The following is a 12,265-nucleotide window of genomic DNA, read 5'->3' as shown; positions in this document are numbered from 1 at the left end:
ACTTACTGGTCAGCCAGGGTAGCTGAATTAGTGAGCTCCAGGGTCAGTGAGACACCCTGCCTCAAAAAATTAGACAGCGGCTGTGAAATCCACCCAGCATCAACCTCCAGCTACACACACACACACACACACACACACACACACACACACAAAACTCATGTCTGTGTTTATACATGTATACATTTATACTTGGTAATCTAAATAAAAGGTGTCCTGGGATTCACTGTGCTATTATTTTTTTAAATAAAGCTTCTGTATATTATTTTCTAAAGTTGGTGGAAATAAAAAAAATTTTCAATGTATTTCTATTTATTTGGAGGGAGGGGGCACAGGATGTGTATTGAGGTTAACCGACAACTTGCTGGAGTTCTTCCACCATGTGGGTTTCAGAGACTGAATTTAGGTTGCCAGGCTTGGCAGGAAGTGCCTTTACCCACTGGGCCATCCTGCTGACCCCCTTTGTTCTTTATTTCACATATCCCTTGTTTTACTTTCATTAGCTTCCATTAACTTGTCCATTTCTATTAGAGTAGATTTTAAAATCATAGCGGAGTATACACTTTGAAGTTGAACTTTGTTTTAATTCACACAGTTGAGAATTGTGGGGCTACAAAGAGACAGCATTTCAAAAACTGATGGTTTTTTGCATGTGACTAATTTCAAATAACTGGGAGTACAGAGTCAAGGGCTGCTCACTTCCAGTACAGGGCCAGTATTTTCCAAACAGCCTCATACATTGTGCAGTGCACGAGCTGGCTTTAGCAGTTACCAACCAGCCTGGGACAGTATCAATTTATTTTGTGTCTGATCCTCATCCGCTAGCCTGCTGCTTCTAAATAAGCACTTCCGCTAGAGTCCACATTTTCTGGTCATGTTTGCCACTCTGCATTCCTACTAGACAGTGGAACACCCTGAAGGTAGGTACCCTGCTCTGCCCCAGAAGACTGCAGGCACTATGACTTGACGATAACAAGATGGGTAAAATAAGGACCTAAAATGAAACAAGTTTCAAGAGAGAATCATAAAAGTGTATTAGCACTTACTAATGTGGCTTATCTAGTATTACTTAGAAGAGGGGGAAGAACGACCAATCTGTAGGGTAACTTGGAAGCTGTTACTGCTGGTCACATGGGCGTTGGTTAGAGGGTTGGGAGAGTCTCCAGGATGTAAAATAAACTGAAAAGGAGTATGTTAGTGCAATAGAAGTGACCATTCCTTCAAAAGCTATATATAGTACAATAGGAAGACTGGATGAATTGCTTCATCAAAATCTGTATGTTGCTACAATATGTCAATGGATAGAACCTTGTAAACCAATAATTACAGAAAACCTTAATTATGAATAGAAAAACAAGGTTTATATGAATACTTTTTCAGAGCTTTTTATAAAAACTATTTTAATACACAATTTTAAAAGTGAACCACATTCTTCTCAGGAAGCTTTAAAATTAAGCTGCCTTGTGAAGCAGCTGCTCGGCCTTTTGTGTGCACTGTAACACACTCCGTACAGAACGAGAAGACAGTCACTTCCTATGGCTGGGGTTGGGGTGTTAGGGATTTCTGGTGGCGTGGCTGGGAGTGCTTCAAATGAAAATAATTAAGCAAAAGAAAGATATTCTCATGTCCATCTTGTAACAGAGAAACAATGGCAAAGAAACATCACTGTCAAGAACCGCTCAGTCTTTAAATGAAGATTTGAAACCTGCAGTACTGGTACCATCTTTGGGTGGAAGACTAGAACCATAGTGTAAGAGGAACCTTCTTTATAATCTACTGGGAAGTTTTAGTGAACTGTTTTATGTTTTTGTTGTGGAGGCAAGAAAAACAGACAAATGAGTCAAAGATGAGGTATCTTTGGAAAATTTATTGGACCATATTTCTTTCTTTGCTGAAAACATCATATATCCGTAGACATTATGGGTTCCATAGCTTAGAAAGGCTAGTGGTTCTCCCACAGTTACATACTGTACCCAAAACTCTATAGAAAGATAGTACATTTCCAATCTTGCTCTTGAGTATTTCTTAAAAGATGCTCTAAAGTTTCCTCACAATGGCAAGTAATGCAAAGTAAGGCGTCAATTCTCTCCCTTACACGTTCAGTGTAACAGGGACAGGAAGGAAGACTAGTGATGTCAGTGCTAGTACCCTGGGGATTGCTGCTGGTCCTCTGGGGCACACCTATGGCACAGAGGTGCTGACACACCCCTGCACTGAGGAGCCTGAGATGGATAAACACTGAGCAGCCTGTCACAGTCAAGCACGACTGTCACAGCAGAAAGGGGACTTGGGATTGTCTGGTTCTTGGTGCTCCCAGGGCTACTGGCCTTCACATGTGGCAAAGGAACAGGGCCAGAGCATGACCAGAGGTCTCCCAGTTGGCACTACAGTACGACAGGGTCACTTCAGTGGGCCTTCCATGTGTGCACTGAAAGTAAAGTTACAAGTGCCTTTACCAATTCCTGTATCGGATTACGAGAATGAAAGTAAAACCATGTGATTTCTCCTCCAGATTGTAAGGTACTCTGGGTAGAGGGCATCGGTGACGACGACCCCTGGTGCACAGACTCAACTGTCTCATCCACACAGCATCCTCAGTTTTCAGACTTCTTTCATTAGCTTAAAAACAACAGGGTAAGGCAACCAAATTCAACTAATTTGGGTTGCAGAAAAAAACATCTGGAACATCCACCTTCATCTTCTCAAGTGTTAAGAGCTCATGATTAAAAGGTAATCAACGAGTTTCTTCTCCTAACAGGAAGCAATGCAGCTACTGTCAATAAATGCACCTCTAGTAAACACAGGGCCCCTCATAAATATAAAATTAAATTCTTTCGAGGAATAGCTTTCTGACTTTAATATTTGGGATTTACACTTACTCTTTATATTTTATAGTAAAAATCTATGGTCTTGGTTTCTTTATATTCCTACACAAATGACTTCATCTCAGCAGGCTCTCACATACAGATGGCAGGTTGGGCTAGTCAGCTTATTTCAGAAGGGGATGGCGGCCACATGGCTCGTGTGCTCTTAGAATCCTTGCAAAAACTCCTGCAGCTGGGTGACAATCTCTGTGTCCACTGTTTCCATAAGGGACTGGAAGCCTTGCTCCCCCAGGATCTCCTGCTGGGCCTTGAGCTTCTCATAGAGGAACTGCTGCAGTGACACTGTGTGCACAGGGTCCTTCAGGGCTAGCTGTGGGCAGAGAAGCAGACAGTGTCAGAAGACAAATACCGTACACGTGCCTCACTGTGCTCTCGTAACCTCTCCACGGCAGCAGAACTGCTGCCTCCTAAAAGCCCCCTGCAGACAGTGTTCTGGGGTCCTCCGAGTGTAAGTTGCTCTGATGTGCCAGTCCTCAATAACCGAGGACTCGTCTAGCTACAGTGCTAGACTCTAGTAAAAAGCATCCTACGAGGAAGAGAACCCACCAGTGGGTTTTGCTTTATCACCTTAGGACAATCAGAGATTAGAGCGCAACAGTCTGGCCATGCCCTAAGGAAGTAAGGAGATGCTATTTGCCCAAGTTTATACAACACCACCATTTAATCTGTGCCTGTGTTTTTAGGTTGGGAGGAGATCAAAATTTGTTCCTCCCCAGCCCCACTAGAGTAAACAAAGGAATTCAGCATGTGATTAGCATCTGCTGTGCCTGTAAGTGGATAGACATATACACACAAGTTGCACATTATCACTCTTCTTCGCCTTTATATTATCACAAAATTCTTTCTGAATACATGCAGAGATTTCTCAATTGATGCCAATTGTTTTTTTTTACCTATTATACACATGTAAACACAATCACAGTATCAACAGTTTTATCTATAACCTTGCTAAATACTCCACCACAAACACTGTTTTGTGTACTGTGTAAGTAACCTTTTTCTATACTTCAGTTTCTTCTGTTTAAAACAGGTCTCAGGCAGTCAAGGCTAGCCTCAGACTAGGTAATGTAGCTGAAGCTGGCCTTGAACTGCTGCGTCTACCTCCAAACACTGGTATTGGAGGCCACTATGCTCAGAACTTCACCTTGTTTTCTTAGGATACCTATCCCATCCATTTTAGAAGAATCACTAGGGCATCAAAAATATTGACTCCTGATATATACAATCAGTTTGTTTTTCCTACGGTTTGTACCAATATAAAAGAAAAAAGTTTTTAGTACTAAAACTGTTGGCACTGATATTATTTAAATGGCTTATAACTGTAATAACAAAACAATACAGTATTAGTATAAGCTGAACATTTATTCCAGCATTAGTGATCCTGAACATCTGCATGACTTTCAATAAAGTGCATGAATGTCTTTGCCCAATGTAGCTGAATTCCAGCTGTTTGAGCTGTGCACATAGATGATAAAATATGACTGACGGATAAAAGACAAAGGTGCCATGAAATTTAAATCAGGCCCCACGTATTCCCAAAGCAGATTATGTACCAAATCTAAGATAAGAAAGATGTCCATACGCATTTGCCTGCAAGAGAGACAGGAGAGGAAAAGTGAGGACGCCAAGGCCTCACTCCTGAGCTAAGCGCGTCATTCTACAGCAGGCACAGAGGCTGAAGGGGAGCATCTGAAAACGGCTGTGGAATAGTACTTTAACTAAGCAAGGATGTGTTACATTTGTTTAATTATGTAAAGGTGTGTTGCTGTTTCACCTTGCCTGCCTAATGTTATCTGACCAGTCTAATAAAAAGCAGCAGAGGATGGGCAGGGCTGGTGAGCACAGAGAGTAAGTAGGAGAGGAAGAGATGAGAGAGAAAGAGAAGGCGATGCCCTGGCCAGCCAGTCAGAAATGGAGGAAAAGGAGACGTACAGATTGAAAGAAAAACAAAAACTCCCCGAGGCAAGATAGATTAAGAGATACATATTAAATTAAATTATAAGAGCTAGTGGGACAAATATAAGACAAGACCAAGCATTTATAACTAATAATAAGTCTCTGTGACATGATTCGGGAGTTGGTTGGCAGTCCAAAGAAAGCCAGCTACAGAAAACATTTGCAATTTGGGGGTTGGAGAGCTGGCTCAGCAGTTAAGAGCACTTGCTGCTCTTGCAGAAATCCAGGTTTGGTTCCAAGAATCAACATGGCAGCTCACATTAACCTGAAATTCTAGCACCACTAGGCATGCATGTGGTACACATGCATACATGCAGGCAAAACGCTCTACACATAAATAAATCAATCTAAAAACATTCTTTAAATGTTTGTTTTCTTAAGTAACATATGACAATGATCAACATTATTTTAATTACAAAAACCTATTGGGATAGAGTATATTGACTTTACAGAAATATAACGCATATTCATAATGGAAATGACAGTTCTGAGCAAAAGCAGCTGAGCTTAAACGTTATGCTCAAGACTCCCCAATTGTAATAGAGCCTGCAGTCATAAAAGTCTCCCCGACTAGTGAACACTAGTTGTAAGAAAGCCTGCAGTCATGAGAGAGAGCATTTCAAAGAACTTAACTATTATCTTCATGTAAATAAAGATATATGACGTTTTAAACACACGCAGAGTGAGAAGTTTTATTACACCATTTTGACATACAATTTTTGTTGATTTTTCTCCCCATCACCATGCTTGCTACCCTTTACCAACTGACCACCTTTCAGCCCTTTGCTGACTCTGCCATGCCCTTTTTAACACCTCTTTCCCTTCTCTGGTGCTTCCCTTTCTCGTTTCATGATTTATACCCAAACACCCACACCCACACATCAAAAGCCAGATCAGGGCTAATGAGATGGCTCAGTGTATGCAAGTCTGGCAACCTGAGTTTGACTCCTGGAACCCAAGTAAAGGTGGGGAGAGAGAGCCAACTTCCAAGAGTGCATGTGAACACTGCACATGCACATTATACATACACATACAATAACAATAATTTAAAAAGCTAGGATTCACACAGGAGAACGTGATATTTGTCTTTCTGATTTCTATTTACCTTACTTAACAGAATAATTTCCAGTTCCATTCATTTTCTTGTGAATTTTATTTCATGGCCTAGAGTCCCATCGTGTACGTATGCCACATTTTTATAATCATTCACTAACAGTCAGTCATCTAGACGATTTCCATTTCCTGACTATTGTAAATAGACCAGCAATGAACATGATGCTAAGTACTTTGTGGCAGGACATGGAGTCCCCTGGGTGTGACAAAGTCAGAATGCCTACTCTGTTTATCAGGTGGTGGGTTCTTGAAGAAAATGGCTTTCTAAAGTTAATTAGGAAATTCTATACCTGTTGTTGGAGAAATATACTGCACAGATTGACCAGACACTTCCTTTTCAGAATAATCCCTTTCTACAGTTCTTCTTGCTAAGTATAGTCACGAACCCTAGGCATGACATAGCAAACAAATGTTAAGATGCCTTAAAGAGGTGCAGAGCAGGCTGCCAACAAAGCTCTAACTGGAACAGGATGCGAATTCTGTGACTTCATTCATGCCTCAAATGTTCCACAATCTGAGCTCAAGAAGTCATGTTGAAGCGGCGTGTTTCCAGTTGTCTGGGGTGTCTCTGCTGGAGAGTTCGATACCTAATGTCACACAACAACCGCGTGCTTTTTTTTAATCTCAAAGATTTTTAAGGTTTCAGAACACCGCTTTAAATTGTGGGAAGGGGAAAGCCATGGGCATGCCATGGCTCACTGTGGAGGTCAGAGGGCAAGAGGTAATGTTGGTTCTCTACTTCTGCCCTCGCCGGGTCACCTCAGCAGCCATCCCTACGATCTTACGTTGCTAGCCACGCTGCTCACCCTTGACTGCACTCACTGCGGTGTCTACTCTACTGATGGCTTTACTTCCTTCCACTCTCCTAACGTTAGCGCTCTGTTTCACATTTTGAAGTTTTGAACTCGTTTATTTTCATTCCTTCTCATTTGAAAATAAATAATGACATGCTCTTATGTCTCATTGCTTATGGTCACCTGGCTCAAAGTGCAAGCTGTCCTTTAAAAAAAGGTTTGAAAACTTATGTGACATGATAAACGTTTGCTCAGCCTTTAAATCGCATGCTGCCAGACAATATAACCTATTACTACTACTTTGAGAAACTAAAGGTTTTCTTCAAGCTTTATTTTTGTAATATTACATGAATACTGACATTTTCCTGAATGGAGTGTAATTTTTTTTTATATAGTCATTAAGTTTATCCAGCTCTATCACCATGAACCTATGTGATCTTCTGGGTTCAGCTACACACATACAGCACAGTCGATCACAGGCTAGCCTGAGCATCAGTTCATTGAGAAAGCTGTGGGAATGAAGAGATTTCATAACAAGGAAAGGCAAGAAAATGGGATAAATTTCACACCAAAAAAGCTGTTAGAAATATGGAAATATTTTAGGACCTTATTAAAATGCTACCTTTTAAGATGTCCCCTTATGTTTAGCAAAGGTATTTTTGTTTTTTGAGACAGTTCATTCTGTAGCCCAGGCTGGCTGTGTTCCTCCTGTTTCAACATAAAACATGTTTACTATCACCCATTTTAGCAGTAATTTCCAGCAACAAAGTCAGATGGAAATAGCACCTCTCTACATTAAAAATAAAACCAATTTCATCATGTAAAATAAACTAATTAAATAATCAAGAGTAATAAATTATTTAGTTTCCATTTATCATTCTTTCATAGTGTTGTAGCAAATTAACTTACAAACCTAGTTAATAATGGAAGATATTGTCTCTTGCCAGTTTACCATTTAAGCAGAATGATTATGTAATAAAGTGGAATATTCAAAGATGTATTATAGGGATTGATGTTATTGAATTAGAGAACAAATCTGTTAGGTATTTAAGCATGATGATTTGGCATACTTTGAGCCTAATCATTCCTCAGAAATATAACTAGTACCATGTTTGTCAATTCTGTAAGAAAATATAGCATAAAACCAAAGATGCACACAGTACACTGATCCTACTACGCAGGGATACCAGGCAATGCAATCAACTGGAAGAGAAACACTGAAGGAAAGTTAGATTTCTATCTGTAGCCTATATGTTACCTTCGAAATGCTGGGTTCTCAGAATGTCCTTGACCGTGTTTCTGATCCAGAGTCTCACTGTATAGACCAAACAGGCCTCTAAACTAAGATCTTCTTGCTTCACACACCCAAGTGTTGAATGTAAGTGAAGGTGCACATCAACCCACCCATCAGAATACCACTGGTGCCTGTCATAAGCTTATTAAGGGGATGAAGAAACTTAAACATTACAAGAAGCATTCACAGGCAACACAGCTCCTTACAGCTCCTTACTACTCCAATGGCTCCAGAAATGACTATCATTTAGCAAATCACATGAGACTCTCAAGTCTCTTGAATCAATATATTTTTACAAGGCAATCAATCAGGCAAAGAACTGAGAGGTACCAGGTGCTATGAATAGGAACTTGCTGGATAAAGATCTATAAAAGGAAAGAAAGATTAGCCAGTCAGCGCTTTTACAATGGAGGTCTCAGAATGGGAACTCAGAACTGTGTGCTTGCCAGGCAAGTGCTTCTCCAAATAATAAAACAGTAGTTTATAAAACTGCAGAATGTGACAGGGAAATCAGAGGAGTGAAAATTTCCTTTCTGACCATCTGCTGACGTAATACAACTGTGGAAAACTGCAGCACTTGAGGACCTGACTCAACTCTGGAAAGGAGCTCTAGTTCCATGACTATTTAGCTTGTTTGTTGGAGAACTCAAAATGATTTCCCATAATTTACAAGCTGTGTACTTATTTTAATAGACAGAAACCAAAGCAGACTTAAAACAACAGCTTTAAAAATGTAAGCTAAAATATTTACAAAAAGTAAACAGCTGAGTGTGGTGGGTTACACATAAACCTAGGACATGGGAAATGGAGGGAGGAGGATCATTCAAGGTCATTCTTGCATACACAGCAAATTTAGGCCAGTCTAGACTGGACGATACCCTCCCTGTTTGTTTTGTTTAATGGGCTGGGGATGTAGCTTGCACAGCATACATGATGCTCTGTATCCAAATTTCTAGCATCACACAAAAATCGGGCATGGTTCATATCCATGTAATCCTAGCAGCCAGAACACAGACACAGGAGTTCATTATTTCGGTTATCCTTGGCTACACTTGCAGATTCAAGGTCAGCCTTGGCTACAAGACTATTAGAAGAAGGAAGAAAAAGAGCAGGGTAGGAGGAAAGTTAAACCTCATTTTTGGAACTGGGGAGTCAGTTCACTTGGTAAAGTGAATGCCTTAAAAGCAGGAAGCCCTGAGTTTGACCACTAGAGAGAGGCTGCTTAAAAAGTGCAGGTACTCATGTGGAATGTGCATGTGGAGGCTGGAGGACAACCTCAAGTGTTAGCCTCAGGAACACAGTTCACCTCCTTTAAGACAGGCCTCTCACTGGTCAGCATCTCACCAGTTATGCTGGACTAGCTTGCCCTTAAGCCCCAGACCCTCCTGCCAGTCTTCCCAGCACTGGGGTTGAAAGGATGGCACAATGCCCAGCATTTTCACATGGGGTCTGGAGATAAACTTGGGGTCCCAATGCTTGAATGTAAATGATTTGCTTACCGAGTCATTCTCATAGCCCCACAACCACCTTTCCCCAGCAGCTGAGTTTAGGACTAATTTAAAACACACAAAAGTTAAGATTCTTTTTGTTTTGAGACAGGATTTAACTTACATGCAGCCCAGGCTAGACTTGGCTCACAGAGTTCCTGCCTTAAGTCTGCTGCTGGTCTATAGACCTGCACCGCAGGCCTGGCAAGAATCCCGGTTATTTCAAGGAATTCTGACAGCCTGCATTCTAATTTTCCTGAACATAATGTAATTTTGGTTTATCAAAGTCAAAATCATTTAAGACATGCATCTATAGCTATTAAAGGATTACAAAACTCAAGGAGAATTATTTTAGCTGTTAACAAATCCCTGCAATGTTCATTCTAATAGGAAAAAATAAATCTTTACATCTATTTTTGCATTCAATCTCTTGTCCTACCAATCTGGGTTAAATTAATGGAAAAACAAACAGACAAAAACAAGCCACCAGTCCTTGTTGAATATGTAACTGAAGGAATGAACGTTTAAAAGCACTTTAGATCATTACAGGTATATTTTTAAAAATTCTATAAAACTCACAAGGAGTATTTTCTTTTTTTTTCTTCTTCTTCTTTTGGTTTTTCGAGACAGTTTCTCTGTGGCTTTTTTTGAGCCTGTCCTGGAACTAGCTCTTGTGACCAGGCCTGGCCTTGAACTCACAGAGATCCGCCTGCCTCTGCCTCCCGAGTGCTGGGATTAAAGGCGTGCGCCACCACCGCCCGGCTTCAAGTATTTTCTTAAAGGTCAGTTAACAACAGAAATCTCAAGCCATACTATGAACTTTCTATTCTCTGTTACTTTAAAATCTATTGATCTATCTTGCCAGTTGAATAAATCTTTTACCCTTGAATGATTTTTAAACAATGAATTTAATACTAGTCATGTTACAAAATACAGGTCTACTGAATTATGTAAATGCTAAAAATATTTCATTATCAAAATATTCTAAACTTCATATCACTGTTAGGTACATGTGAAAATAAATAAGGAGCTATCAAACTCAGGGGATAAAAATATATATGATTTCCAAAATTCTAATTTTGCTTGATTGTTATTTAATTGTTTTCCTTAAGGTGACAGGCTGTCCTTTCAAGAATAATGCATGCCAAACACCCAAGTCTGAATCACTATGGTTACTAATGTCAACTACTCTCTTGCATTCAAATGATGCTGAAAGAAAAAAGACATAAAAAATTTTAGGCTAACCTGGCTGGTCCTGAAGCTCACAAGTTGGCTAGCAAAGCCCTAAGGAATTTCTCTACAACGAGGCTTACCGTGTCTGGCTTTTTACGTGAGTGCTTGGAATAGAACTCAGGGTCTTGAGCTTTTGCAGGAACTGTCTAAAGAATAGCTGCTCAAGATGCATGAGGGGAACAAGAATGTAATTCAAGTGGCAGAGTAACTGCCTAATAGATATAAGGCCTGGGCTCAATACTCAGAGTATGGGGGTGAGATGGAAATTCATTCAATAGAATTTCACTATGTGCAAGCATTAAAAAGAAATGAATGCAAATTCAATTGATATTCAAGGAAATATATCTGTATATTTATACCCAACAAACACTTAACAGAATATATATAAAATATAGAAGCACAATATTACATTTAATATATAAATACATTAATATATTTATTTAAAAATATAAAATATTTCTAATTTATGAATAGAGAAATGATTATATCAAATATAAACATGTATTAATATATAACATTCTATTATTTTTAAGTATATGTTAATATAATATAGCATTTCTAACCTAACAAAATACAAAAGATCATATAATTATATGTGCAAATAAAATACTGGGAAGGTAGCCGGCGGTGGTGGCACACGCCTTTAATCCCAGCACTCGGGAGGCAGAGGCAGGAGGATCTCTGACTTCGAGGCCAGCCTGGTCTACAAGAGCTAGTTCCAGGACTTCCTTGGGGAAATAGTATTTCTTATCTGTAATCATTTTATTTATGGTTTTTAAGGTTAATAATATATGTCACTTATATTTCAAAATCTCTTTAAGATAACAGTTCTCATATTGAGAGCAAAGACTTTGAACAGGATATGTAGTGTGAAGCGGCGGGGCTGCGTCCCGCCACCCGGCCCGCTGGCTGGCTTTACACCCAAAATTATTACAACGGAAACTGTATTTTTTAAAACACCTGCCTGGCCCATTATCTGTAGCCTCTTATTGGCTAATTCTCTACATCTTCCTTTAACCCATATTTAGTAAGCTGTATAGCACCACGAGGTTGGCTTACCAGGAGAGATCTTAACCTGCGTCCATCTCGGAGAGGAGAAGCATGAGACTCACAAGGCGACTGCCTGAAGCGTCTCCCCAACTAGCTCAGTTGGTAAGCTGAGACTCTTAATCTCAGGGTCGTGGGTTCGAGCCCCACGTTGGGCGCCAAATGTACCGTCTGCCGGCGGTCAGAGGGGTTAGGAAATAACCAAGATAGTCCTTTTATAATAAATCAGTTTTAATAAAAGGGGAAATAAGGGAACTTACAGAACCTAGGGTCCAGCGGACAGAAGGGTACGCAGGGGAGAGCAAAACGGGGCTCTTCCCGGCGCCCCGATCCTATTTAAGGGGTATCCTAGTCCGCTGGGGCAGCCACGCCCCTGAACGCAGGGATTGGGCAGCTGCCCCAACAAGGATATTAACTTTTTCCTCCAGTAAAAAGCCAGAGAAAGGTGGTGGATGGTAG

At 40.2% G+C, this 12,265-nt stretch overlaps 1 protein-coding gene across 5 annotated transcripts in view; it reads right to left on the bottom strand.

The window, feature by feature from the left end:
* Nucleotides 1–1,844: 1,844 nt before the first annotated feature.
* The window catches only part of Ipo11 (importin 11), a 172,376-nt gene continuing 161,955 nt past the window's right edge, over nucleotides 1,845–12,265 (bottom strand). For all 5 annotated transcript variants that reach the window (XM_038323961.1, XM_038323963.1, XM_038323962.1 and 2 more), the window contains one exon: nucleotides 1,845–3,192. In XM_038323961.1, the coding sequence (XP_038179889.1) occupies nucleotides 3,028–3,192 (165 nt within the window). In that variant the 3' untranslated portion in view covers nucleotides 1,845–3,027. The remainder of the gene's footprint in view (nucleotides 3,193–12,265) is intronic.

The sequence above is a fragment of the Arvicola amphibius genome, chromosome 3 (assembly GCF_903992535.2).
Source record: "Arvicola amphibius chromosome 3, mArvAmp1.2, whole genome shotgun sequence".
NCBI lineage: Eukaryota > Metazoa > Chordata > Mammalia > Rodentia > Cricetidae > Arvicola > Arvicola amphibius.
The sequence above is the reverse complement of the archived record's forward strand: the minus strand, read 5'-3'. Positions and strand labels throughout refer to the sequence as shown.